The 27,053-nt window shown below is 49.7% G+C and overlaps 1 protein-coding gene across 1 annotated transcript; it reads right to left on the reverse strand.

The window, feature by feature from the left end:
• Positions 1-24,803: 24,803 nt before the first annotated feature.
• Positions 24,804-26,942, reverse strand: LOC144179239 (26S proteasome complex subunit SEM1-like). The gene is made up of 3 exons (XM_077707526.1): positions 26,813-26,942; positions 26,019-26,115; positions 24,804-25,075 (listed from the first exon to the last, which is right to left on the reverse strand). The coding sequence occupies exons 1-3, from the start codon at positions 26,892-26,894 to the stop codon at positions 25,015-25,017; spliced, it is 240 nt and encodes a 79-aa protein (XP_077563652.1). The 5' UTR covers positions 26,895-26,942; the 3' UTR covers positions 24,804-25,014.
• Positions 26,943-27,053: the final 111 nt, after the last annotated feature.

The raw sequence follows: 27,053 nt of genomic DNA on the forward strand, positions 1-27,053 counted from the left end.
CCAAATATACCGCATCACGGCAGCAGTGCGCACAAAAAAAGAGCGTTGATAATGTAAGACAAAGAGTGACCGCGGTTGAGGAAATCTAGAGGAAGCTATAAAAATAGACCCGAAGACCTTGAAATTGCGAGTTTTACCACCATACATTGCAGCGGTTTTGCCACCGCATGACTGTATCCGCGCTGTGCTTAGAATGACGCACGATATTTCTATGGCTCACACAAGTGCGTTTATAGGAAAATATCCGTGGAAAGCTTCATAAAACTCGAAGAAGCGTTTTTTTTTTTTTACTGCGCGTGAATCTGGAGTTTCTCCGTTTTTTCTTCGAAGAGTACACGTTTAGCGGTGCGCAGATTGTTTATTTTCTTTCCAAAATTCACATAAAAATTTCAGTTTCACTGCTGAATTCTCTGTAATGCTATATATAAGTAATAGTTTGCCTTTGGTACAAAAACAATTATCAAATGTCTGCACATTCACTGGAAGTTGCTCACTGTTTCATGTCTCAGGATGTTGTGAAGACCTGGCCAACCAGGCTTTTTTCTCGCGCTGTAGGCGCGTCAGGAACAAAATGATGCAACATGTTTTTAATGATCATTGAAGTACATGCACAGGTGAACATCTGGGGAGAATTTCAGCAAAATCGAAGAAGTGTTTTTTTTTTAATAAGCCTCTGAACTCGGAGTGTTTTAGTTTTTTCGTCACACTTGTGCGCCATTTACTTATTAACCGTAGTGTATACAGACACGATATTTACGGCCCTTATTTGTGCTTGCCAGGAGCAGCCCTCACTCAACTTTGAACGCTCTAGCTCCATTACTTACGATAATACTGGCCCGCAAAGTACACAACAAAATGCGCTCTGAGCAAGATTTGGAAATTTATTTTAAAAAATATATGTTTTTCTAGCCGACGATATTTCGGGCACGCAATGTACACCAGGCGTAGATTAAGCATAAAAATTACCATTCTCGCCTGATCAGTATATTTCTTGGTAGACGCCGCTAAATTTGGCCGCGGCGCATGGGCAGGTAGTGGCCGGGGTCCCCGCGGGTGGGTTCCAAATTTTTTTTCAGCCGGCCAAAAGTTTTTCTGCCGAAAATATTTGTGAATCCGCACATTACATACATGCGGGAATGAGGTAAAAAAATTTCAAGCAAATTGAAGAGGTCGACCAGCCATGCTTTGTTCGATCTTATCTGAAATGACCCTGCATGCAAAGGGAAGCGAGTGCGAGGAGTGTTCCAGCGATCGCGTCCGGTATAGGAGCAGAGTCAAAGGGTAGCCCCGTGGTTGCGGGTGTAGAGCCGCCAGCTGCTTTTGCACCGGACACTGCGCTAATGCATGCTGAACTTGCTGGCACGGGCGGTACCCAAATTCTAATCGGTGGACCGGAGGAGACTGGAGTCGCGCGAGAAAGCCTGCGACATGAACTGTGGTGCTCGTGTCAGCCCCCTAGTGGCGTAGACGCAGTGACGCAGAAAATTTAATTCATCCTATCCGTAAAGAACGATTTTTTTGCTACCCCGTCCCTGTTGTTTCAATAAACGTTTTCTCTCTCTCTCTCTCTCTCTCTCTCTCTCTCTCTCTCTCTCTCTCTCTCTCTCTCTCTGTCTCTCTCTCTCTCTCTCCACTATTGCTACTTCCTGCATGGATATGAAAAAACAATTCGTGCAATGGTCTGGCTTCTTCGGAAAGCGAGGTTGCATTTCCGAAGCCTAACATTATTTTAAAGCCCGGGTTGATTTTATTTTAAGGAAGACAAAGAGAATAATTCTTCATTTATCGAGCAGAGGCTTATGTTATTGGCTGCGCCCCGTGGAAGGCATCCCCGGAATTCTTCGGCTTCGATTGAAATCTCCTCCCTCCCGTGTTGCAAACAAACTGAAGAAAAACTTTATTACGGCAACCCGTGGCTATAGCTGCACCCTATTACGTACATTTGTAAGCAGGTCTGCTTGTTAAAAAAATAAATACAGAAATGCTTAAATTAGTGGCCTGTGTTGAACGTTTTAAAGAGAAACAGAGGAAACTGGTGAATGCCCTTTCAATTATAAGAGAAAGCTTAATTTTTGCATTATGCTAAACTTATCTGATCTGTCCTGACAAACCTCGCACGGACTACAACACTACTTGAGGAGGTTGTCCTCATATTTACAGCAATCATCTGGCCCAGACTTCTGCTCGTGCGTGTGAGAAAAAGTGGTGAACCAACGCCAGACTACAACCAGACACTTTTATACAGTCGCGAATGAATTCGTGATTATAAAAATAATATACAGGGTGTCCCAGCTATCACGCTCCTCTCCGTTTTCTTTCTCCCGACTCACGGCCGGGCTACATAGGCGGCGTCCGCCGCTCTAATCCCGCCGTGGCCGACGCTGCTGCAGCTTTCGGGACGCCGCCCCCACGAATTCCAGGTAACGGCTGGCAGAATCTCTGGTTTCACTCTTTGTAGAGCCACGTGTGTGAATTTGAGTGACGTCTCATGGGCAATTGTTGTGGGTGTCGTTTAAAGCGTTGCTTTCCAACCACCTTCACAGCGTGGATTGGAGCCAATTTTTATATTATAACGCGAAGTTACGGCACTTGTTTACGCCGACGGAATAGAGTAGTTTTGTTCCCATAAAAAGGCGATCGAGAAGGCCCTTAAATTCGCCAAGCAGTTTTGTGACGCTTCTGGGGTGGCCGTAAATATAAGAAAATGTTGTCGAGCCCTCTTTCATAGGAATCGGTAAAACACGAAAGTGAAATGTGCCTTCACAGAATCAGTTGAATGTTTATTCCGCATCGATATGAACTTGCACATCGCTGTTTATATTTCGTCGTCATGACACCGTCAAACGCATCAACATATTCGACACGAAACCGAACTGGTTGCCAGCGAATCGTTTGGTGAACTCACGGTCCGCTGCAGCGAAAGAGCATGATTTGCGGGGCTGTCTTGTGGGTTTGCTTGGTGAGCGACGACCTTCTGGCTCGTTGCTTTGGCAAATGTGCGACCACTGCGTTCCTGCTCCGTGTACGACAGATGGTTGCGTCGCGACGAGCTCAGCTGGCGCCAACTGCCGGCGCTCATTAGCATCGTGATGCACCACTTCTCTTCACCTCTCCTAGGCGGCAGCACCACGATAGTCTACACGGATGCATCACGGACGCATGTCGGAGCAGCCGCATAGTCCATCGCAAGTGGCAATGAAGTAGTCCAACACACCCTTGGTCCTTTCACTAATCCCCCACCTACAGCGACTCTAGAGACCCTCCCAATAATCACCAGTATTCAGGACCTCTCCTTACGGCCCCCTAACCCCTCAGAATATACCATATACACTGATTCAATGCAAGCTATTCGCGCCATTCACATGGGTAGGATTCCTGAAGAACTGCAGTATGATCTACACAAGGCCTTAACAAAGCTACGTCCCCACACTGTCACACTGAGGTGGATTCCTGGTCACGCTGGAATCCCAGGCAATGAGGTTGTGCATAGCCTCGCCCGCGAACTTCTGTACCGGGCACCTGGGATTCCCTGGCCTTATCCACCGACGTGGGACACTACTCTCCACTACAAACAAGAAATAAAGCTTCACTACAAGAACATCACAGAAACTCTTCGTACACTTCCTGTTCCAGACAAATCTCTAACAACCACGCAACTACGCATTCTTCGACGCGTACAGTTAAATACCATCCTTACACCTGCTCGTTCCTTCCTCTACCGTATCCGACACTCACCAGCATGTCCCAATTGTCCCGAACCATACGCTAATTTAGAACACTGCATTTTCGCCTGCCCTATTGCAATTCAATCCCCACATTTTCCCCACCCACCTCCTTCAACGTGGCGGACTTGGCTAGCCTCTGACCAGCTCTCGGACCAGTTGGCGTTGGTGAACCTGGCCCGGGACATTCTCGACGCTTAATGTTGCGTTGGAATAAAGTTTTTTCCTCCTCCTCCTCCTCCGTTGGAGGAGGTTATATGAAGTATATATGACGTGTTCATAGCTGTCTGCGCTTCTGGTCATTGCCCAATTGGTACAGCGCCTGGCACCTCCTGTTGCGGCGACGAAAATTCCGGCTCGAATCTTGTCACAGCCGCGCCAATGGAAGTTTTTCTGGCGATGTCACTTCCGTGAGTCAGATCTTCATGGATCCCGACATAAAACACTTTCTTGTTTTAAAAAAAAAACTACGAAAAATTGGCTTTGTTTATGGGAAACAAAACTATCTAGATTCGGTGGTATTAGTTTGCTATACTGCACCGCTTCAGTACCTCGGCGTGCCTACACTGTGTGACGCCCCTGATAGGGGGATAGCGGGTCATGAAGGCGGCTGGCGCTGAACCTCGGGGACGGGGCCTCTCGTCCTGAGGCCGGGGTGTGCTTGCTCCGTTTTCTCTGGAAGGTCAGGGATGTGGGGGCGAACCACGGAGAAAGAATAAGATTGGAGGTGAAATAAGGCTTCCTAGCGCGGCCAGATAACGTCACAAGTATTCGTCATAGGTTAAGCTAGCGGCATCTGCCGAGGGTGAAGAAACTGCGCGGCCACCGCGATCGGCATTTCATCGCGCCAGCACGGAATGAATTGCGGCCGCTATCATTTCGTCTATCAGGTGCCGCTACCCTCTCCTGGCTTCGCCGTCGCAGCTACGAAGCTTTGCAGTCCGCCTTGGGTTTCATGGTGACATTCGAGTTTTAGCAGTCTGTCTGCTCCGTCGTGTACGTGACCGCGACCCGACTGCGCCTGCGCGCGCGGAAGGGCGAAGAGGCGCACCCCTCCGTGACGATCGAATGTGCGGACATGGCGAAGGCCGGCCCGCGGAACTAATCCCCCTAACGCGACGAATGCACAAGTGCCCAGGCGGGGTGGGACGCACGTCAAATCTTCCGGGATTCGGTCCATGCCGTCGGCTGCCGTAACCCATGTTTGAACGTCACACGCGGAAGTCAAGCGCAACTCGCCGGCATGGTTGGTACGAGAACTTTGTGTGGTCACGAACGCACGTCTGCAACGCCTTCCTTGTCGCAAAGCTTATTTATGGGCTTCAAGAACTACAGTGCGAGCGTGGCAAAGCTCAAGCTCTACATGGAGTTTGTGCAACCTTCGTGCGGGGGTCTCAATGAGAACGTATGCGCAAGGTTAATTTGTTTCTTCCTTTATAACACCTGAAGCAAAAAGCACACAATACAAAAAATGAAGGAGGCAGCGAAGCTGTATGCAACCTTCCCGATCATCACAAAGGTATAGGTCCACGATTGCAGCCGATTTGCTGCTTCATTGGTGCCGCAACGCTGCTGCTATAACTCTGGGCTTCTTTCATCTTTTTGGAACTGATAATCATCGGACATCACCTTGAAGGGACGTACGCTATGACGTGTCTTTCTCATTCCGAGCAAGGCTTCCCACGATTACGGCGAACATTGGATTTTTTTTTTCAATCTTGGCCGATCTCCCTAAGTGAGTATGCTGGCTTGACAAACGTGCGCCGGGGACGCTGGGCGGTCGCCGCGAGGCACGCACACAGGAACGCACGGCATTTCCTTGTTTTCGTTTTTTTTAACTGCCGGGTGGTCGCCGCAGTCGTGGACAATCTCCCTACGTGGGTACGTTTGGCTTGACAAACGCGAACCCGTGGTGCTGGGCGGTCGTGGCGAGGCACGCACTCACGAGCGCTAGGCATTTTTTTTTTTTTTGGGGGGGGGGGGGGGGGCGGGGAGGGGGTTGCTTTTGTGTTTTCAACTGCGGACACGAAAAATTACGATTTGCTAGACAGCTCCGCTGTTAAACATACGCTTCCGATTCGCTGCCACGATGACAGGGAGGGAGCTATAATTGAAGCGCTCGCCGCCGCGGATGACGATGAGCTTGGGGAACACTGGTCCGGGCAAATGATAAAGCGCCGAAAGCGCGAGCTATCATCCGCGCAGGTCGTATAGTTAAAGCGAATATTCGGCTTACTGCTGCAACGACATGAACGTCCCGCTACAGTTGTAGTAGTATGAGGTAAAAGGAAACTCATGTCACACAATGCCAGGAGGGTTAACACCATGTTGGAAGATGCACCACAAGATGTAACAAGCAGCGCTATACTTCGCGACAGCATTCGCACACCGATGCGTATTATGCCTTAAGCTACGTGCACACTAGTGTCGATCTTGCCGAGCCGCCCTGCCGACGGCCGCCAGAGGCGTCGCGCCGCAGCCTTCACCCGCAGAGCGACACCGCTGGCTGCCGTCGGCAGGGCGGCACGGCAAGTTCGACGACAGTGTGCACGTACCTTCACCGCGCGTATAATATTGAGCCCTAGCGCGTAACTGAACGCGCACCCAAAACTCCTTAAAAAGTACGAGATGCGTGCGCATGCGCAAAAACAGTGGCGAACATCACTATTCCAGCTAGTGCTTCAGAACCCAGTGCTTCAGAAAGTTCGGCCTTCTTAATAAGTGAAGCATACATATAGACCAGTGCGCGCTACTCGTGTTTTTTCTTCGCCCCTGGCACCTCCTGTCCAAGTGGCCGCAACATGTCGGACGGCTCAAGCGTCGTCATGTCCAAATGCAGCTTCACCCCACCGCCCTCGGTCAGTCTGGCAGAATCCCGCATGAAGTCTCTCGGGCGCAGCGACTGCGTCGTATCGAAAGCCGGGTCCGAGTCCTCCCGGGATCGCAGAGCATCGAGCCGCTGGTTCAGCTCTTCCACGAAGCGAGATTCCATCTCCGGGCCATACGCCGAGGTGCCGGGAGCAGGGGAAACCGGGGAAGCCGGGCTGAAAGCGCCGGACTGAATCCCACTTTTCCGTCCCACCGGCTTGATTTCTTCCGAAGGCGTTCTGGCGCCTTGAGCCACGGCCAGCGGTGTCACCGCCGCGGTCACGGGACGCTCCTCGTACAGCATCAGAGACACCGATCTCGATTTCGTGGAAGCCCTTCTGTTCGCTTCTTCTTCGAAATCCTCCTGAGAGAGTTCGAACGAGCCCTTGGATGTTACGTGCTCGGAGTTTTCGTCAGAAGACGGGGAGTACAAAATGCGCTTAGGCACATACTGGTCGATTTCCTCAATTTCTCGTGATTTTGCAAGAAAAGGTGCCCCCGTCGAAGCGTGCTTCTCTTCATTCTCTGCGTGGCCAGACACTCCGAGCACAGGTTGCCATTCGAGCTGTGGCACCGGGTCGGCTGTGGTAATTACGGAACAAGCTTCCTTGGGCGCAACGCTTTCCGTCACTTTGCCCATGCTTCCGACGGCAGCCTTGGCAGGAGGAGGAAGGGCGGCGTCACGGATTCCTCCATGGTTGGCGCACATCGATACAGACATACTTCCGAGCAGACTTCCCGAAGTCGTAAAGGGGATACCGTTACGGTGTTTCCTCCCTGATACTTGCTCTGTGCGCGCAGCGTAACACGGCTGAAGAACGTCGTCCTTGGCAGTAGAACTGCCTGCTCTCGGGGCATCTCGTTCTATGATCGGTTGCACGGAAGTTAGGGGAGTTTCCTTGCGTTCTCCTGTGTCTTCTACAAGGGTAACTGACTTTATATCATTGGACCCGTGCGGCGCCGAGTGAAGAGACTTTTGCGGCGCCTTACGGAGCCCGGAAACGTCTCTACGCGGGGTGCCGTCATCGGCCGTAGAAGAAGACCCGGGCTGAGCAGTGCGGGTCGACGTGACGGCGGGCGGTGGCTTCCGCTTGGAGCGCTTTTTTCTTTTCGAACCTTCGCGGGAGGTGCTCGCTTCGGGGACGGATGTGCCTTCATGGTGCGTGGAACTTCGTTGACCCTGCTCGTTGTCACTGACGGCGGACCTTTCAGTCGTCAGGTCTACGTTGGTTTCACGCGCAGTGATGCCCTCCTGTAACTCAGCCTCTGTCGTGTTCGCATCCCGCAGCTTCCGCCCATGCTTCTTCTTACCGTGCCTTTTTTCTTTCTGCGTGCTGACTTGCGACGCACCGGCCCCTGTATTACTGTGGTGACGTCGATGTTTCTTTTGCCGAGTTTGCCTGGACGGTACGTCCGGTGACTCAGTATCTGTGGTTGGGCTAGGCAGCGAAGGGTCGGCTGTAAGACCACCGAGCGGGAGGTCGTTGGATGTGACGAGGGCCCCTGCCCTGCCATTCGATGTGGCGGCCACACTCGAGGTCATCTTGCTGTTGATCGTCGAGCCCGGCAAGGTTTCTTTCGCCGGGCCAGGCACACTGTCGGCTGGACCAGTACGCGAGCTGCCCGGTCGTTCCATGTCTCGTTCTTCTTGTGGAATGGCGTCACGCAAACGTATGATGATGATGATGACGTCATTTGAACTTCTAAAGAAGAAGATGTGGCTCCCGGCACATAACGCCCTACTATCACCATAATTTACGCCGCCCCCACCCCCCAGCGCCACCTAGGCGGCCAGGTTTGTCAACTACGCGACGGGGAGCGACCCACACAATCTCACTTTTATATCTCTAATCCTCTGCTGCTAATGCATTGTAATACTTAATTTTTTTTTCTTTTTTCCCCAAACCTGTATATTTTTTTTTTCGGTAAAGCATCCATTTCCTGGCCAGTCCCCCGAGTGAGTAACACCCATCTAATTGGTACCACCACCACCACGTCACGGGCAAGGTTGATGGCATTCTCCACGTCCAGCAACCACGTTCAAGAGAGTTCCGGATCCTTTAAAAAAATGACGTAATAAATCGATTTATTGACTGGGAGGAATAAACAAGAAGTAGAAAAAACCGTCGGCTTTTCTAAACAGTAACCAGAGATGATCGAGTGACAGCTGCAAAAGTTCAGCCGGAAATGAAGTTAAAGGAGCCATGAAGAGAAAACAAAAGTTTGTTTTATTCGAAAGATTAAGTGTTTCATAGTACCCCAAGCGCTTTCCCGGAAGCAAATGATGCTTTATTCCCTGAGAAATAAGGCAATTTAAGCCAAATTTTTAAATCTCCCGCTAAAATTGCACATTCCGTGACGTGAACCATGGCGTCATACGAGCCGGTCCATGAAACAGATACTTAGTATGTCGACTCCATATAGCACCCACACGCGGGAGTCGACCGAGACGGCGGCCATTTTAAAAATACTAGTAAAACCTATTGCACCCGCAGCCCTAGTCATGGAATCGCCTGATCCGGAGAACAAAACTCTCGCCGAGGAGCTCGGGCTTGCATTTAACAACCTGACACCACTAAAACGCTCAATGCTTCTAAGTGCACGAGCGGCAAGAGTTGTGGGATACGCGGTGGACGGGAAAGCGACCATTCCGCGATAGCCACAACAGACGAATGCCCAGCCGTCGGCACCGCTGCCTCGTCAGCCCCGTCGCGACGGACGAATATAGACTGGTACGTATGTGACGTATTTTGATTACGGTTAATAATAGTTCAATTTCAGTAGCAGTATCACTTATGCCAGTTGGCCGGTGTCGTGTATGGAAAGCCGTTCGCGCGAGCTCTTTGCTTCGACCAGAAAGATACGAGCGTCAATGCGCGGTGTTTACGGCATTTTTTTCCCCAAGGTCAGAGCGATTTCACGAAGTCGGCGACGAGCGCCAGCATGTCCCAGGAGTGAGCTAACGTAAGGGTCCCTGGCGTAATCACTTCCTCGGAAATGAAGCGAGCACACTCGTACTCCCTTTAGCTCTCTTTCTCCTCCGTTTGCAAAGTTCACAAAACGTAGCCACTTGCTTCGCCTAGGTTCGTAGTTGGGCAGCACATGAAAGGAGATCTCCTCACCGGCGGGGATGTCGCACTCCCTCGACGATTTGCCCGTACTACATGGGCATTTCAAAACGCAGCAACGAAATTTCATTGTAAAGTACTCGAACAAACTGAAGTTTTCAGTGGTTGTAAACTGGAAACGAGCTCGTAACGACAGCAGCAAGCCAACACCATTCGAAACTTACGCGACGACTGGCACTATCTCGTCGCTTCTTGCTGTTCCTTACTCCCCTCGTTTCTATTTTTACCTTTGCTGGTTGGCGATATGACGGCCAACCTCCTGTGAAGGGATTACGATACGAAGCAAGGTCGCGGCTGTGCGTGCTGGAACGGTTCGTTGGCCCCGAAGAGCCTCGAACCCGAAAATTCGTCTGCGCGACGGCGAGATGTCGAGCTCGGCCGGCGCTAGTTTCGTACGCATTGGCGCACACGCTTGCGTGTTCGTTCAGACCTTCAACCGTTTACTCCACCGTTCTTTGTCATAAAAAGAATGTGCAGTATGTTTCACGGGCATTTAGCTCGCTATGCAAACTGTAAGCCCTGCCTAACATGCGTTTGCTTTCTTGGCCTCCGCCAATCGCAGAGCATTCCCAAGTGACATCACAGGTTCTGTTGCGGAAAATGAGCTGGTGGGTCGCATGGTCATTTCCTTTTTTCCTAATTATGTAGCTTATTTGAGCGAAGTTTGCGTTATAAGTGGTGTCGTTATGGTTCTAACGAGGCAATCTTTCGAATGAACCAAACTTGTGTTTTCTCTTCATGGCTCCTTTAACTGGTGCCTGAACCAATTGGCAAGCTTTCATTCATACATCAAAGCTCGAGTTAGTTCAGAGCTCACAGAGCACGGAAAGAATGGAGAGATATGTTCAGAAAATACTGAAACAGCGAACGGAAAGAATAACTTGTTCCCCCCAAGAGAGAGAGAGAGATAAAACTTTATTTGTCATCTTTGTAGAGCGTAACCACCCGAGAGAGAGGTTACCGGTGGGCGCTTTGTCATACGGCGGCCAGGAGCCCATGGACCCTGGCGGCGTCTTCCGCCAGCTGAATGACCGCAGCTTGTACTTCGGGAATGCAGCTGAGCAGAGCGGCCTCCCACTGCTCGGAATTACTGATGTGGAATTCGGGGTTGGTGGATTGGGGTTTGAGATGGCAGGCCCCAACCATGTGGGTCAGTGAAGCAGCTGGCAGTCCACACCATTTGCATGTGTCCTGGTACCTTTCTGGGTACTGTCGATGGCATAGGGCGGGGTGGGGAAAAGTGAATGTCTGCAGCCTACGCCACGCTACTGATTGTCCTCTGGTGAGAGATCTGTGAGCTGCCGGAAGTTTAAGGCGACTCAGCCTATAGTGCTGTGTAATTTCCTGATATGACCAGAGCCTATCCCTTCCCCACGTGTCAGAAGGCACCTCTTCGGACTTGGAGTCAGCCTGGTTGCAGAATCCTCGTGTGCCATCTCGTTCCCCGGGAGGGACGAGTGCGCTGGTGTCCAAACGAGACGGACTTGTCTTGCTGTCGTCTCAGAGCGGGTCCGTAGTATACGCGCCGCTTCCGTAGAAACTCTCCCTCTTGCGTAATTGCGCATGGCGGTTTTAGAATCCCATATGATTACGCTGGCCCGTGTACCCATGATGGCGAGGGTGATGGCCACTTCTCCCGTATCTGTGCGGGACGTGTTCACTGAGCACGAGGACACCGCATTACCTTGGTGGTCAACCACCACTGCCGTTACCGCGCTTCGGCCAGGGTAGCTTGCCGTGTCTACGTAGCAGACCTCTGGGTTGGAGTGGTACTGCTTGTGTATTGCCATGGCCCTTGCTTGTCGGCGCTACTGGTAGTATGATGGATGCGGGGGATCGGTACCACACTGCTGTGCTCCCGGATTTCCCGATGTAAGGTGGTCTTGTGTCCGTGTTGATGGGCGTAAGGAATGCGCAAGGATTCTAGGATGGTTCTCCCGGTGATGGTAGCTGCTAAACGATTGTATTGGGCCGTACGTTGGGATTCAATGAGCTCGTCCAAGGTGTTATGAATGCCCATCTCTAGCAGCCGGTCTGTGGCGGCGCTGATAGGGACGCCGACTGCTGCCTTGGTGGCTTTTCGAATAATTCGAGTAAGTTTTAAGTGCGATGCACTTCTTAAGCGACCCTGAACCTGCGTCCACCGGCGATGTCAGCATAGCATACCCACGTGGGGGGTTGGCCAGGAATCTCCTCGTCTTCCTTGGCAACGGGGGGAGATGGGCGCGCGCTGCCTGGCCGCTGACATGGCACATACCCACGTGGGGGATTGGCCAGGAATCGGGCGTGAGAAGGGCTAATGCACCCGCTTAAAGGAGTACTGACACGAAATTTCAAAGCTGAGATCCACTCTAACAATCAAGTACAACGACAACACAAATAGGTGTCTGTGAATAAATGCATCTTTCTTTGTAGTTGTGTGTGTGTGTGTGTGTGCTCTCTCTTTCGCGAACATTACCGAACCGCGCAAATTCAACTCGTGCATTCGCACTTTCACATTCTTCCCCTCGGGGAAATGCGGGGAATTTTTTCTGTTTCTGATTTCCTGAGTGGCAGTCATGCGGTTGTCGGCATTTCCGGAAGAGGTCCCAGTCAATTACTGTGTGCTTGCGCCCCACTGATTTCGTCGGCCCGGCCACGAAGAGTGTTGCCACGATGTAATGATCGCTGCCTAGGTCGATAAGCGTGTTTCTCCATTGTGCGCTATTCACGTTCTTTACTATATACTCAGATCCGGCGTGGTATTGCGCTGGACGCTGTTTCCCTGCCTGGTTGGGCCCGCCGGATCCGTTAAGACGCAGAGATTCAGCTGCTTCAGGGTATCAAATACCTGCTGACCCTTTTTGTGGGTGGGGGATATCCCCAAGCTGGGTGGGCGCATTAAAATCTCCAATGATAGCCAAAGAATGGCCATGGGACACCTGGCGAGCCATCTGGAGCAAGGGCCCGACATTACGGTACAGTCTTGGAGCGCTGTATACATTAAGAACGTAAAACTTTTGCTTCTTCTTGTCGGTTCCGGGCAGGATTTCAAGAAAAACATATTCCGGCCCCTGACATTCAAGTGATATTTGCTTTGCTGGAATATTTCGATGCACGAGGGTAGTGACCCCTCTTGGCGAGGGTCTACCGGCATCTGTAGGAACGTAGTGGTAACCCGTGTATCCCGAGAGTTTAGCTGGGACCTCTGTCTCTTGTAACGCTATGATATTATGTGGTTGATATGCTGTTGTAGGAGCCCTCGTTTGGACCTGTATCCTCTACAGTTCCACTGCCAGGTGCAGTACGAGTTGCTATCGTTGTGTTTGCCCGGTTCTTGCGCCATGGTGATTAGAGGCTGTTTGAACGACAGGCAATTGTACGGCTTCGGCGTAGGGGGTGCACCGTGTCCCCTTGGGAAAAGAGAGGGGCGAATAGGTCCAACTTGTGGGGGTGGTGTTGGCGACGATGTACACGCCGAAGGGAGTTGAGCTACCTTAAATTTGATAGCGGTGACCTTGAGGTCAATAGCCTCCCCGGAAATTATCCGATGCAGTGGCTAGAGAATTCACTGCGCATTGAAGCTCCTCAAATCTCTGCTTGAAGCGCTGCTCCAGTTGTTCCATCTGATGGCTTTCTTGCGATGGGCGATCAGCCGCCTCCTCAGCCCGTCGTTTGCTACGAGGAGGGTTTTCTTCAAAAAAGTGTGAGGCTGGTGTTCCGGCTGACGATTTTGCCGGGGTACAGCTACGTTTGATCTGCGCGAGCTCGGCTTTGAGTTGCCTATTCTCGGCTAGAACCTGGTCCAGTATAGCCCTAATACTCTGCAACTCTTCCTGTTCGTTATCTTGTTTTGCACGGATGTGGATGCCTCGTGTTTGAGTCCCTGCTCTAGCAGTTTGGGAGGCCTTTGCTGCCCAGCTCACCTGCGCGGTGCAGTCAGGTGTTCCGGGGCTGCAGGGCTGTCGTAGTGGGGCTGTCTTGGCTGAATTAGGGTCCCGGTTCTTGGACTTGGAGCGGGAGTGTCGTTGAGGCTTTCTGGAGTGTCGTTGTTCTGGACTGGAGTGTCGTTGTTATTCTTCTGAGACGGCGAATCCACTGGAGGTAGGCGTGGGAATGAAACCGAACGGTCCCTCCGCTGTCTGGAAGAGTCTCGTTTCTGGCTGCGGGGTCGTTGGCGGCGCCACTGTTGCTGCTTGAGGACGAAGGGGGTGCGATAGCGCTTTGTGCACTGCTTGTCTCCGGTAGGGTGGTCTTTTCCGCACAGGGCGCATTTTACCACGCATTCGTGCTCTTCTTCCATGGGGTTAGCGACGCCACACACGCTGCAAAATGCGTGTTCTGGCCAAGGGCACACGTCCTTCCGATGCCCCAACTTACCGCAGGCAGAGCACACCTGATGCTTTTTTTATGGATGTAGCAGCGGTACTCCGCTTCGCGGTAATATACGAAGTAGGGCACCTTGCTGCCAGATAAGACTATAATGGCCGAGTTTGTCTGTCCCATCCTGGCGTGGAGGGCTGTGGGGCTTCGGGAATACACCACAGTTCTTGCTATGTCTTCAAGCGTGTCGTAATGGGGAATGTTGCGGATGACCCCCCTTACGGAATATTCTGTAGGGGTCACGTAGGCTCGGGTAGCGTAACTTGTTTCGCCGATGTTGATTTGTTCAATGCGAGTGTATCTCACCGCTCTTTCGAGAAGCGCTGTGCTGATAACCACAATGTTTTGAGTCTGTTTCGCTCGGAAAATGTCCGTGGAGGCCAGTTCTTGCTCTAGGCCGGCCGCCCGTAGGATGCTGTCTCTCAAGGTAGCTTCGCTGATGCGCGCAACATTGAGACCGTCCCGCGGCCAAATCACGACTTTGATGTCGTCTTTGGGTAGGCGTGGGAATCGCGGGCGTTGAATGGGGCGCTTCTGGAGCTGTGTCTTTGACTCGTGGCTTGGTTGCGTAGCGCGGAGAGTGCGCTTCTTTGATCGGCGGACGGCGCGTCCGATGCATCCATGGGATGACGTGGTGAGGTGGGGCCATGCTTGCGCCCGTAACATTGGAGCCAGCCCGTGGTGTCTTTATATTCTTCTTGTGAGATGGATTCACCGGTGACCGTGCTTACCAGCCGTAGAGCTACGCCGATGACTTGTTGCGACCTGGAAGCATCGCCCGGCGTGCTGGCCACCACTGCCGATGTGGCTTCCGCGCCGTCATGGTCCCCTGCTGCAGCTGCTGGCGCACGTGCTTGCTCCGGCATGCCGAAGCCGGCATCGGCACCGCCTCGCTCAGGCTCAGCGAAGCGGCGGTATGGAACCCACCTTGTGTGGCCGGTAACAAGGTTTGATGCTGTCCACATACTTGTTACTGGTCTCCCCGAGTTCCTTGTCACGTTGGGAAGGTGATTCCTTGGTGGACGAGGTCGGGTTACGGAAGTATTTGTCGCTAGGACGGAAAAAAAGCGGAGCCAGTGTGAAGTGTTACTGTTCCGCGTAGCCTCCTAGCGGCGGCCATGTTCCCCCCAAAAAACGAAAGCAGTATAGGCCAAAAAACAGTAGGCGAAATACACCGCCAGTATAGAAAAGCGGTCTTGGTTTCTGTGTCAGGGACACCACGTTCCATCTGAAGGGCAATGACTGCTTAGAAAAAATAGCGACGATCGTGAGTGCAGCGAGACAAGCGCGACCAGAAAAGAACGTTGACGACTTGAGCCTTGGTGACCATTCGTCGAAAATAACAAATGCTACGTTCACTTTGTTGAATCAAGGAAATTTGTAACCGTAAGACTAGTTTACTATGAAACATGACGCGTTCAGCTAGACGCAAGCGACCCTAGAGAATGCATGCGGCGTGACAGATTAATGAATAAGAAACATCGAGTGCAGACAAAACAAAAGTTTGGTTCATTCGAAAGATTGCCTCATTAAAATCATACTGACACCACATTTAGCGTAAAGTTCGCTCGAATAAGTTACATAATTAGGAAAAAAAGAATGGCCATGCGACCCACTAGCTCATTTCCCGCAATGACGTCATATGCCCAGCTGTGCAATTCGCTGAGGCCGGCAAAATCAAACGCAAATTATGCAGGGATTTTAAGCTTGCCGAACGAGCTATTTGCGCTTACATTTAGGGCACATTCTTTTTATAGTAGGAAGAATGGTGGGAAAACACTGGAGGTGACGAAAGCACACGCAAACGTAGAAGTAGGTATGCGTACTGCGCGCACTATGCTTGTCTGGCTGCACAGCTGCGGCGCATTGGGGTTGTCTCAGACAATACTGGCCGATTGGCGTAAGCGACAGTGTCTTACGTTACCATATTTGTAGAGTGAACACCATGTTTCACGAAACGATTATTTTCTACCTAAAGAAAATCGGGCCAGGTGCAAATACGATCACAAACAAAGCAGAGACGTACGGCCCTGCACAGTATGCTGGCGCCATCTAGGAGGACTGACGGTAAACAAGGCTCCACCGTCGGCTGCCGAGCTTAATGGCGCACTAGGTTTTGCTTGAAGACCCGTTATTGTGACGCCACTGCAGACGTCACGAAAACACACGATTTGCGGGAGAATCAAAATTTTAACTGAGATTGATTGATTTCTCAGTGAATAAAGCATCATTTGCTTCCGGACAAGCGCTGGGGGTACCATAAAACGCAAAATCTTTCGAATAGTATCCTGTCTGCATTGCCTCTTTAAGGACGACAGAGAGCGAAATGAAAGGGAAAGAGGAAAAGAAATAGTGCACTTGGATACAAAGAAGTCCACGGGCCGTTTCAAGCGAAAACGAAGGTCTGGGATGAACAAGTGGTAGCTGGCAAAAAAATGTTTTAGACCCACAAGCAGTAAGGTAGTAGTAGTATGTGCTTATTGGCGCAGAGTACTGTATTTTATTCGCATAATGATCGCACTCCCGTAAAGAACGCACCCCTGAATTTTGTCGCCAAAGTTCGATTTTTTTTTTTTCATTTCCCGCGCAATGAACGCACCCTGAACTATACTCGGTTACAACTCAAGAACGGCACCACCTCAAGTAGTGTATCACTCCGCCAAAGCGCCGGACCCGTGACGTCAGTGCGCGCGCGTTTTGAAATGGGTTTGCTATGAATGCGTGATATCGTCTGCCTTGTCTCACGCAGTTTGTTTGTAGTCACTGGAGTCGTTTATAAGCATATTAAGTCCAAAAAATCACGGGAACGGCTCACGCCATGTTCAAAATATTCCCAGTAACGCCCTACTTGCGCCGCGCGGAGAAACATCCGGCTACGGTGATAAGTCACAGGGGCAACTTCCGGTGCCGTTCTTAAGTTGTCACCGAGTATAGTCGCAGCAGTATGTCGCATGTGTGCCAAGTCTAGCTGATGTAAAGCCCTCCATCACGGACAGGGACCTAGGCGGACGAGAGCAGTATGGAGGGGCTTTAGCTGATGATGGTCGTGCGTACATCTGCTTCCGTCCCTTTCAAAGAAGACATGGCTACGATATTGCGGCAGACTTGTCGATTTAGCGATATGGGCACCATTCAATATTGCAAGCATGCACGTTACTCTCACTGCAGGCACATAATGCACTCACAAGACAAAGAAGGTTACGCGCTCAGGAAAAGAAAAACGCGCTCACAGTGGCAGCCAAGTGTTTCCACCTCGCAGCAAACCCCTTCCGGCGCGTTCCGGAATTCATGAAAACACTGCATTTTGCCCCACTTTTCAAAGCGGCTGGCTGCGCTGTGCGGAGTTTTTATTTTTTTATTTTTATTTTTTTCTTATGTTCATGAGACCTAGCGTAGAAATTTTCACCCACAACTTGCTTGCGTTTTCTGTGCTCAGAAATTTTTCGCGAAAAATTTACCCTGCGCAATGAACACATCCCTAAACTTGCATCAAATTTTTCGAAAAAAAAAAGTGCGATCATTACGCAAGTAAATACGGTATCTACGACCAAAAAGCGCCAAGTTCGCGTGCTTGTTATACAAAACGTTCCGGACGCTGCTGGCTCAGTGTTCAGTTACTTTTTTCTTCTGTCAAATAACCGTTTCTCCGGTCATGGGCTCCAACATGGCGTCAAATGGCCGCCCATTTCCAAGCAGGGGAGGATGTTGTCCCTCTTTCCCATCATCACCACGTACGTGATTGTTCAATTAAAGCCAAATCCACCATCATGATGTGTCTCTGCGGCCGGTTGCTTTCACGTCAGGTGTGTTGGGTCACCAAGGAGAGTATACGCATAGAGAAGCTGCATGCACTTTGACATATTGACTGAAGGGCCTGATGTTCCCTAGCTACATTTAGGCTGAGGCGCGCCGTAGTTCTTTTAACGTACGCCGAAATTTCAACTCACGGGAGTTTTAAAGCAGTACTGACGCGAAATTTTATGTTCCACTTTTATTGCTTTTATCGATGCTTAATGGCGAACCCGAAACAGCGCTTTAAATCCTTCAGCGCGCGATACTTAATTACATTTAACGGCCTGGAAATCGTCTGTTTCAAATTTGCTTCCCGCGCTTTCAGCCCGAAAGGTGCATATGACCTCACCGCTTTGTGCGGACGTCAGAACACTGCGGAAGCCATTGGGGACGTTGTTTCGACCGCGCCGCCGCCGGAGCTGAACGGCTGAGCTGCCTGAAGGTGCGCTACGACCGTGTGTTAGTACCCCAGAGTCAAGCGGCTTACTCCCTCGCCTGTGACGGTGCGCAGCACCTCAGGACCTCGCAATGTCCGTCCGCGCCCATCCGCGCGCACACCCCCATCAAGCGAAAATCAAGCGAAATTCGATTTGAACCGTGCGTTGCAGTTTCATTCAGGGAATAATCAAGGTGCAACTCACGGCTCAAAGCGAATAACGGTCGGGGATAGGCCTACCATTGCGGCGGAAATTCGATGACCCTTTCAATAAAAGTCCTTATAGCGACTTCTATTGCGATTCCGGGCTATATTATCGCTTCCTTTCCCGTGCATGGAACTTTATTTTTGCCAACAGTGCCTTTCTGGGCAGCGGTTATGCTTGTAGCTCTGGCTACGTGCACCCGTTTGTGAATGCGCCGGCGTCCGCTCGCGTTAAGTGACGTCACGAGTTTTTCACAAGCGCTGTCCGCGTCTCTCCTTTTGTCTATCACGGGGTGATGTCACGCTGATGTCCATTTCTTGAGTGCTGTTCCGCGTGCTGTTCCGTCGGCGCGATAAATGAGATCCAATTAAAGTATGTTATTAGAGAGAGAGAGAGAAAGCTCTTTATTAGAGGAGAAAGCCGAGAGTTTTGCCGGAATCGTACCACCGACATGCTACTCGGCGGGGGAATGGGTAGGGGAGAGTAGAAAAGGCCCTATAGATACAGGGCAGAAGAAAGAGAAGAGAAGGAGTTAAAAAAAAAAAAAACGGGCATCATGTAGTTTGTGTGAACAGTTCGACGAACGTCATGTTCTCAGTAGTTTAAATCAGTTCAGTGACGCCGATCTCGTCCAGGTATTCAAACAACGCCTTTAGTGCTTTGCGTTGTGCTGAAGGAGTGTGCCAGGGGCCAAGGAGCAATTGTAGGCTGATTGGTCCTGGGCGTAGGTGTTCGATCTTCTGCTCCAAACGGCACCTTGCGAGCATGTAAGCGGGGCACTCTAACAGTACGTGTTCCACGGTTTCTGGCGATCCGCAGTTATCGCAGTAAGGATTCGAGGTGGCGCCAAGTCGAAACAGGTAAGTTTTTGTAAGCGCTGCATTGAGTCGTAATCGGTGATACAAAGTTTCTAGTCGGCGCGGAAGTCGCTCTGGCAGCTTAATCCTCAGCTCGGGGTCTATGTATTGCAAGAACGGATAGTGGTGCTCTGAAAGAGACCAGAGACGGTTCCGCTCCATTAAAACAAGTGCCTTCGTCATAGCTGAGGCATCATGTTTGGTGAAGAAGACCTTCCTCATATTATGCATTTGAAGGCCCCTGCGAGCTGCTTCATCTGCCTTTTCATTACCTGGAACACCACAGTGGCCTGGTAGCCACTGAAATGTCACTTGATGCCCAGTGTCTTTGGCCTGGTGGTGCAAGTAAGTTATTTCACGAGAGGCGTGTTCGACTGCTTCAGCATTCAAGTATGTTATTAGCGTCGCAGGCCGCTCATATTTCAGCCAGGGTATTCTGTTGAGAAGGAAGCTCACTGTGCAATAATATTAACGCCGAAAATTGGTGTTAATACTCTTTTAAGTGCAGAGCACTTTATGGGCTCGCCTTGTCGTAGTAGCACGCTAACGGTCGATTCGACTGCCGGAATCAGGCGGCGCAGAGAGATAACGGACCCAAGTAGAGCTGATATACCGTCATCAGGGGGTCAAGCTGAAGCTTCGAAAACCACGCGGTTTTCGTTACCGCTGGCGTTTGTCTTACTTCTCCCCGTTGTTTAGCGCAAAGAAGACTGAACGTACATTTGAAGCAAAATCAGCCCGCTCATTGGGTTGTTTTTTACGATAGTAAGCGAAAAATGCGGCCCCGCAAGAAAAAAATGGCGCGTTCGAAATTCCGCAGAAAGCCTCCAGCCGCGCAAGAAAAAAATGGGCCCATCTCCCCGCGAGGGGGACTCGAGTAAATGCGTCGCATAGGGGGTGGGTGTATTGCGTTAATGTTTAGTGTTTGGGGAGTTGGTGGTAGTGAATGCGTTGTATCAGCAGCTTCTTGACGTAGTTTGAATGAGTCAAGGATATAAGGCGCGTTCGTAGTCTCCCATTCTGTGTCGGCTTTGTGGCGCAGTGGGTAGAGCACCATGTACATTGCGTTCCGCCCGCAGGGTCGAGGGATCGAAACCAGGCGCCGGATAGTATTTTTTTTTATATAGTGTAGGGGGAGGGGTGCGGACAACGACGGTGCGGACTACGACTACGGACGTCAACGCGGGTGACATCGTGAGTTACTGAAATGCTCTGCATTTAAAAAAAATGGCGCCTTAGAAATGACGCAGAAAGGCTCCAGTCGCGCAAAAAAAAAAAAAAAATTACGCGTTCGAAATGACGCAAAACTGCTCCAGCACACGAAATTCGATGGGAATGACAGCAAGCAAGCACAAAAAGAACAGAACTCCCACTGGCGCAGTTGCAGGCAGGGGGCGCGCGAGCACTGCGAAGGCGGAAAATTTGAAATGCATTGGGTGGCAGCAGTGAGCGGATAACGGCGCTGCAGCCCATTATGGCAAATCACTGCTCTGCGCTTCCAACAGCTTTCGCATTGAGTGGAACGGCTTTAGGTTTTTTTTTACTCCATCGAGAAAACGGCCACCGCGGTCGGGACCGAACCCGCGTCTTAGGTTCAGCAGCACGTGTAAGCCGTCGAGCCACTGCATTTAAAAATGTGTTCAAATCAGCCGAAAAACTGAGGCATAGGCCCACACATTCCACACATTACTCTGGTAAGGCAATTAAACCACAGTATGTGATCGGCTCCAGTAGTTCTAGAGCAGCAAAGTGGGTTTTAATGCCGCCAAAAAAGAAAGCGTATTTAGGAGAAACAAACCGAATCCAAAGCAGCAATAAGCTCTAGTGTAGGAAATTTACCCACGAAAAAGACATTTTCTGAAGCGGAGAAATATGTGTTCATCGAGTTGTTTATGCTTAAATAAATATTCCTTCGAACATCAAATTTGCATATGCCTTTTCATGAGCCAGTAAATGTAAATGAAGGAGGAGCACCAGCTGCCAAACCCGTACAAAATAATGTAGCTTTTGTATCAAAATGGGTAAGAGTAGGCCGTAACATCAAGAAAAATTTTCCAATGTACCGGACACAACAATCGTAACTCTGTGATTCACAAAATGTACTAAAATGAACTTAGATGACCTTCAAGATAGTGAAGATTGATTTCAGGAGTACAAAGATTTTTTTTTGTTCTGGCTTGAATATGAAGGGCTACACACACGCTTGCATGCATTTACGAGGAAACACATGGTTGGACATGTACACTACATGGTATGAGAACCTATCCAAAAGTTCTCATACTAAAGCTCCGGTTTTACACTTGGACAGTCATCTCTCTTTTCTCCTTGTAAGATTAATCCTGCCAACCTTCAGAACGCAACCGCGTCGAAAGGGATCAGACGTGAGGCACCTGGTGCACAAAAAACTGAGAATGGTTTAGGACACAGCAGAAGTCTTCACAACCCATGGCTGCAACTTCTTATACCCCATCCACACGGCAAATTTAATGTCATTCCCATCGAACTTCATTCGTTCAACTTACTGCTATACGTCCAACATTAATTTCGTTTGCAAATGATGGTAATTGTGATGGGTAGAAACTTGTGCATAGAAAATATTTTAGTAAGTGCTTCAATATTAGCGATAACTGAGCAAAGAGAGCCTAAACGCCTGTACTGAACTTTTCAATGCACTTTATGCAAAGTTGCATCAGCTTATTCAACACGATTAAACGGTACCGTCGCAACAGCATGGAGCACAGAAACAAACATGGCCGCTGGCGCCCGCGGCCCACCACACCGGCTGAGGCTGGCTGGCCTAGTAGCGAGACTAGCAGTTTTCTTTTTTTACAACTCTATTTGGCTTGTTTCTAATAAAACATAAATGTCTAAAAAATTTTACACATGTATGTATTATAATGCTACTGACGCTCTAGTAATCCTTTTTGGGTGGGCATTTCCATCGAGTCTCTGGTGCTGAGACAACAGATTTGCTGGCAGAACATAGTCGAAGTCGAATGGGTTCTGCAAATTCATTAGGTCCCTAATTTTGATCGAATGTTATTACATTTTCTCGTGTGGCAGCAAATAAATGCCATTTTGAACGAATCACAGTAGACGGGAATGACGTTTGCCATGTGGCAGGGACACAAGACACAACACAACACAACGGGACACAACACAAGTAACTGAGAAAGACGACACAATGATGTCCTGTTCTGTTGCTTCCCCTGCGCTGTAGGCAGGGGTCGCCGTAACGAGCAATGCTGCTGTCGAAGGCAAAGTACAACCCCAGGCAGCTTTTGTTTTGTATGTTTGTACAAATCACTAAAAGTACGATTTGCACAATTACCTAAGACATGGCAGGATTTGATTTTGGGACAAGTTGCGCAGCAATCAAGTCACTGGGACACTGTTTGCAACTCACTTCATTGTCCATTTGACTGAGCCCGAGTTAAGAACGGTGGGAGACAGTAAAGAATGTGCTCCTGCCGTGTTCCCTGCCACCAACCGTGTGATTGTGCAGCATCAGCTGCGTGTCTGTGATGGAGTACATGAAGAAGCAAGCACAGCGCGACAGCACAGCGCGACAGGGAAATGGCAACTGCTGACAAGCATAGTTTTGCTGTTTGCTGGTAAATAACCTTCTTTAGCTGTACATCCCCGGGAGCACCGGCTGCACATATAGTGTTTGGGGCAGCTTACACACACCTGTGCTCGACATGAAATTCTAGGCAACCTGTAACAATTGCCCGGAATCAAACTACATACCAAATTTAGTGTTTCCGAAAGATATTTTTTCATTATAATACATTAGGGCAGAAAAAGAAAAGGATAAACCTCTTCTAGCCTAAATTTAGCGTAAGGCACGAAATTTTTTTTTTGCTATCGCTTTTCTAGTTTGCTCGTAAGGAAGCCACAGGAGAACTTTTACACATGCCGGGGTTTTAGGAACAAAGTTACGACTATGACACGAAAACAAAGCAAAGTGCTCATTATAAACCAGTGGATGGTTATTTTGTTCAGGAACAAATTATTTACGCCACCTGCGTGTGTTATTCAACGAAGCACCTATTGAGAGGCATTTATTTTGCACCCCAAATATATTCATTTAGTAAATAAGAGTTTCAATGGACCACAGATAAATGGTTATCAATGGAAGAAATAACAGCAGGCAGCACTTTACTGAATGGGAGGTACATCATCATACTCCCACCTTATGTTGCCATCCTTGTGTAGATTCCGTCAGAGCGCGGGTACGACAGCTACCGATTCTTTGTTCTGGTTGCGCGGCTTACAAATGTGTGATGTGAATTTGCCACAACTGGTCATAAGAGATTAATGCTCTGTCCTACGGCTTGGGCAACGGATGGACCACACATCAGCAGGAACTTTGGCCATTAATCCGTTCCCAGAGTGGCAGAGCAGGGAACAAAGGAGCATGTAGCTACGACATGCTAGGGAGACGTCAAGTCAAAGCGCGACTCGTCACTTGCCCCTGCCGATGTGCTAGTCACGTGCCATCTGGACAGGCGCTGTATAACTGGTCAGTGCAGAGGGTCAAAAGAAGGAATGGAAATGGAGGGAATGCCAATGCTGGTGGACAACAAAGGGAGCCACAGGCAGCCACTGCCACTCGCTGCTCAATAGGGCAAACGTGGTTACCGAGACAGAGTGCAAAGCATGGTGTATCAAGTGCGGGTGAGAAAGGCCATGTCGCAGGCTTCTAAAAGTGGAGGCAAGGCGTATGCACTGGGCTGGGCCTCAAGTTCGCGACGGAGACGAGGTGCTCACAAGATCCACGAACGGGTCTTCAGTTTTTCTTTTTTTTGTCATAACACGTCATAATAATGAACACGAAAAAAACAGCATGAAGACGAGGACGGAAGAAGTGACAAACTAGGGCTCTGGAACTTGTACAGTGCTCTAGGTTGTCACTTCTTCCATCGTCTTTGTGCTGTTTTTTAGTGTGAATAATGTGTACCCAACTAGCCCAACGTCAAGCCATAATGATGAAGTTGAACTGATTGATTGATTGTAGGGTTTAACGCGCAGATGCAATGCAGGCGATGAGACGCGCCGTAGTGGAGGGCTCCGGATTACTTTTGACCACCTGGGGACCTTTATCGTGCACCGAAATCTCGTACACACGGGTGTTTTTGCTTTTGGCCTCCATCAGAAAAGCGGCCACCGCAGCCGGGAATCGAACCCGTGACCTCGTGCTCAGCAGCACAACGCCTTAGCCACTGAGCCACCGCGGCGGGTGAAGTTGAACTGTAATTTATAGGTAAGATATATGAAGGCATTATTCAGAGCATCTAGAGCACTTGGGCCATGCCCCCACAGCTTTAAGCATTGTTTCATGATTTCAGTGCCAGACACTAAAATGTTTAACGACGCGCATACAGATCGCCGTCATGTATAACCACGCTGTCAGAAACACGATCACAGGTGTGCCTTGCCCAGTGGTAATTTATTTCATGTAACAGTCAGTCCAACCTCACATTCAATATTTCAGAAAGTGCTTTTAACAAGATGGCTGCAGACACCCATGACTTCAGGGCAGATGAAGAACCGTGTGCGGGCATGTGAAGTTACAAAGTTACAAGGTCCAGTTCCCAGAAATGTCTCTGCCAAATAAACATTTACACTCCCGCTGGAATTTTCACGTCTTGATGGGCTCGCCCGTCCCATCAACCTTGAAGCCTTGCTTCTCGAGCTCCGCCCTGCATTGAGTTAGAAGGATATCATAGTCATTCATAGTCTTATTTGCACAAGGAGTTTGCCCACCCAGTGGCGTGCGCGGCTACACAGAAAGGTGGCGACCCTTAAGGCCCAACCACATGCACGTGTAAAATCGACGTACTCGCGCAACGACGTACGCCTGCGGCGACATACGCCGCTGCCTTTACGCCGACCGACAACGTCGGAGAGGGCGAGAAACCTCATATCGCCGCAACGCGCGCGTAAACCAATGCGCCGCGCAGTGTGGCTTGACTACTCTGTGCTCAGCTTTGTGGCGACCAGTTCAACTGCATTTTAACTCAAACGAAACAAATAATGCCTACTCTTACAAAATTACGTATAATAAATGCAGAAACAACTAAAACAGTTCTTGGGATATAAAAAACGTTAAGAATGAGTATGCATACTTGACAGGCATTAAACCCTCCGCTACATTTGGCGTAAACTGCCTTGCTCCCATAGTTGCTCATTGCTTCGCGTGTTTTGTACGGTTGTTTGGTCTCCGTATTTTACAAATTACATCGTGTTATTGCATAATTAATAGAGAAGTTAGCTTATTTATCAATTCGCTGACTTGCTATGCGACCTGACCGCCAATAACATCACCGCCAGAGGTCTATGTCAACACCGTGTGCCCGAAAGTTTGCGTCGATGTCTGGCGGGCTCTAACTTGGGCGTAACAAGCGCGTAGCAATGCATTCGGCGTACGCCAGAGTACGCCGGTTTACGTCGTTGTGCGAGTACGTCGGTTTTACGCGTGCATGTGGTTGGGCCTTTAGGCTAGCGCGCCTGCTAGCCGGCCACTGGGTGGGCGGGGGAAGCGTGACAACGCAATAAATAAATATTGACAAGTATGAGAGGGACGAGCATCGTTAGCAAGAAGAAAATCGCACGTCAGAAACTTATGAAACTTCGACTGCGCACCTTAGCTGCTGGCTGAAGTCATCTTCGATGTTGTCATCATCCCAGTTGTCTTCCCAGACATTCACATCCTGGGAGTCTTCGGCTTTCGCCGTCCACTCTGCGGTCAAGGAAGAGATGATGGACGAAACATGTTAGAGCGCGCGAAACAAAACCCAGCGTTCATCCCGTCTTTTATTCCTTATGCTTCGCCTCCATTTCTGCGCCGCTCCCATGTCTAACTGAAGCAAACAACAAATAGTCGAACTTTCTCCTTTAGGCAAAAACCACTTTTCTTTTGAAGCAATGGTTAATACTTAGGCAGAAAATCATTCGAACACGCAAGAGGAACAGTGAAGATTCCGCTTCTACAACGTTTAATAGCGGCATTGCCATTGGTTTCAAGGCTACCTGCATTGACAGGTTTTTCAGAGCCCCTGTTTATACATATAGCCGTTATACTACGTTTTCTATACATAATATTATGTATTCGTAACGGTCAGAGCTGCTAAAACCCCTTTATTGTTTTTCACGTGAACAGGACCGACAGCTAGAGTTAGTGAATCAACCACATCAACCGAAAGCAGCATCAAAATTAACGCTATCCGGAAGCTTTGCCAGAGCAAGTTTATTACTATACAAAATTACTTTACAAGACATATCGCGCCGGAGGACGCAACTGATGCGCACGGGCAAGAGAATGACAAAGCACTACGCGGGCACCCACATCCGACTTTCGGGAAACCGTTAGCAGCACAAGCAGCACGAAAAGCATACAGAAACTTGCTGGAGGCCTTTAAGCTTTTAGAGCGACATACCTTCGGCGGGAAACTCCTCAAACTCATCGTCTTCTTCGAGAAGTCCCAGATCAACTTTGGCCTTCGCGTTCTGGTCAGCCATTTTGCCCGGCGACAAGTGATCATGGAAGCTGTTTCGGCCTTGCGGATCTAGCGTTCGTATCGCACGTAATTAAATCGTTTTATCCAAAATTTAACTAAAATAAAAATCAACATCTGGTACTTTTTATGTTATAAAAATAATTACGTATTATTTTGAAGG

This window comes from Haemaphysalis longicornis, unplaced genomic scaffold (genome assembly GCF_048455015.1).
Source record: "Haemaphysalis longicornis isolate Haplotype H1 unplaced genomic scaffold, Haemaphysalis longicornis Haplotype H1 scaffold_4, whole genome shotgun sequence".
Lineage (NCBI taxonomy): Eukaryota > Metazoa > Arthropoda > Arachnida > Ixodida > Ixodidae > Haemaphysalis > Haemaphysalis longicornis.

What these genes read in the sequence shown, in the direction of transcription:
- LOC144179239 (XM_077707526.1), bottom strand. Translation starts at nt 26,894, where the DNA reads ATGGCTGACCAGAACGCGAAGGCCAAAGTTGATCTGGGACTTCTCGAA. An exon ending in TGAGGAGTTTCCCGCCGAAG is followed by an intron (nt 26,116 to 26,812) that starts GTATGTCGCTCT and finishes CCTTGACCGCAG; the next exon opens with AGTGGACGGCGAAAGCCGAA. An exon ending in GACTTCAGCCAGCAGCTAAG is followed by an intron (nt 25,076 to 26,018) that starts GTGCGCAGTCGA and finishes AACTCAATGCAG; the next exon opens with GGCGGAGCTCGAGAAGCAAG.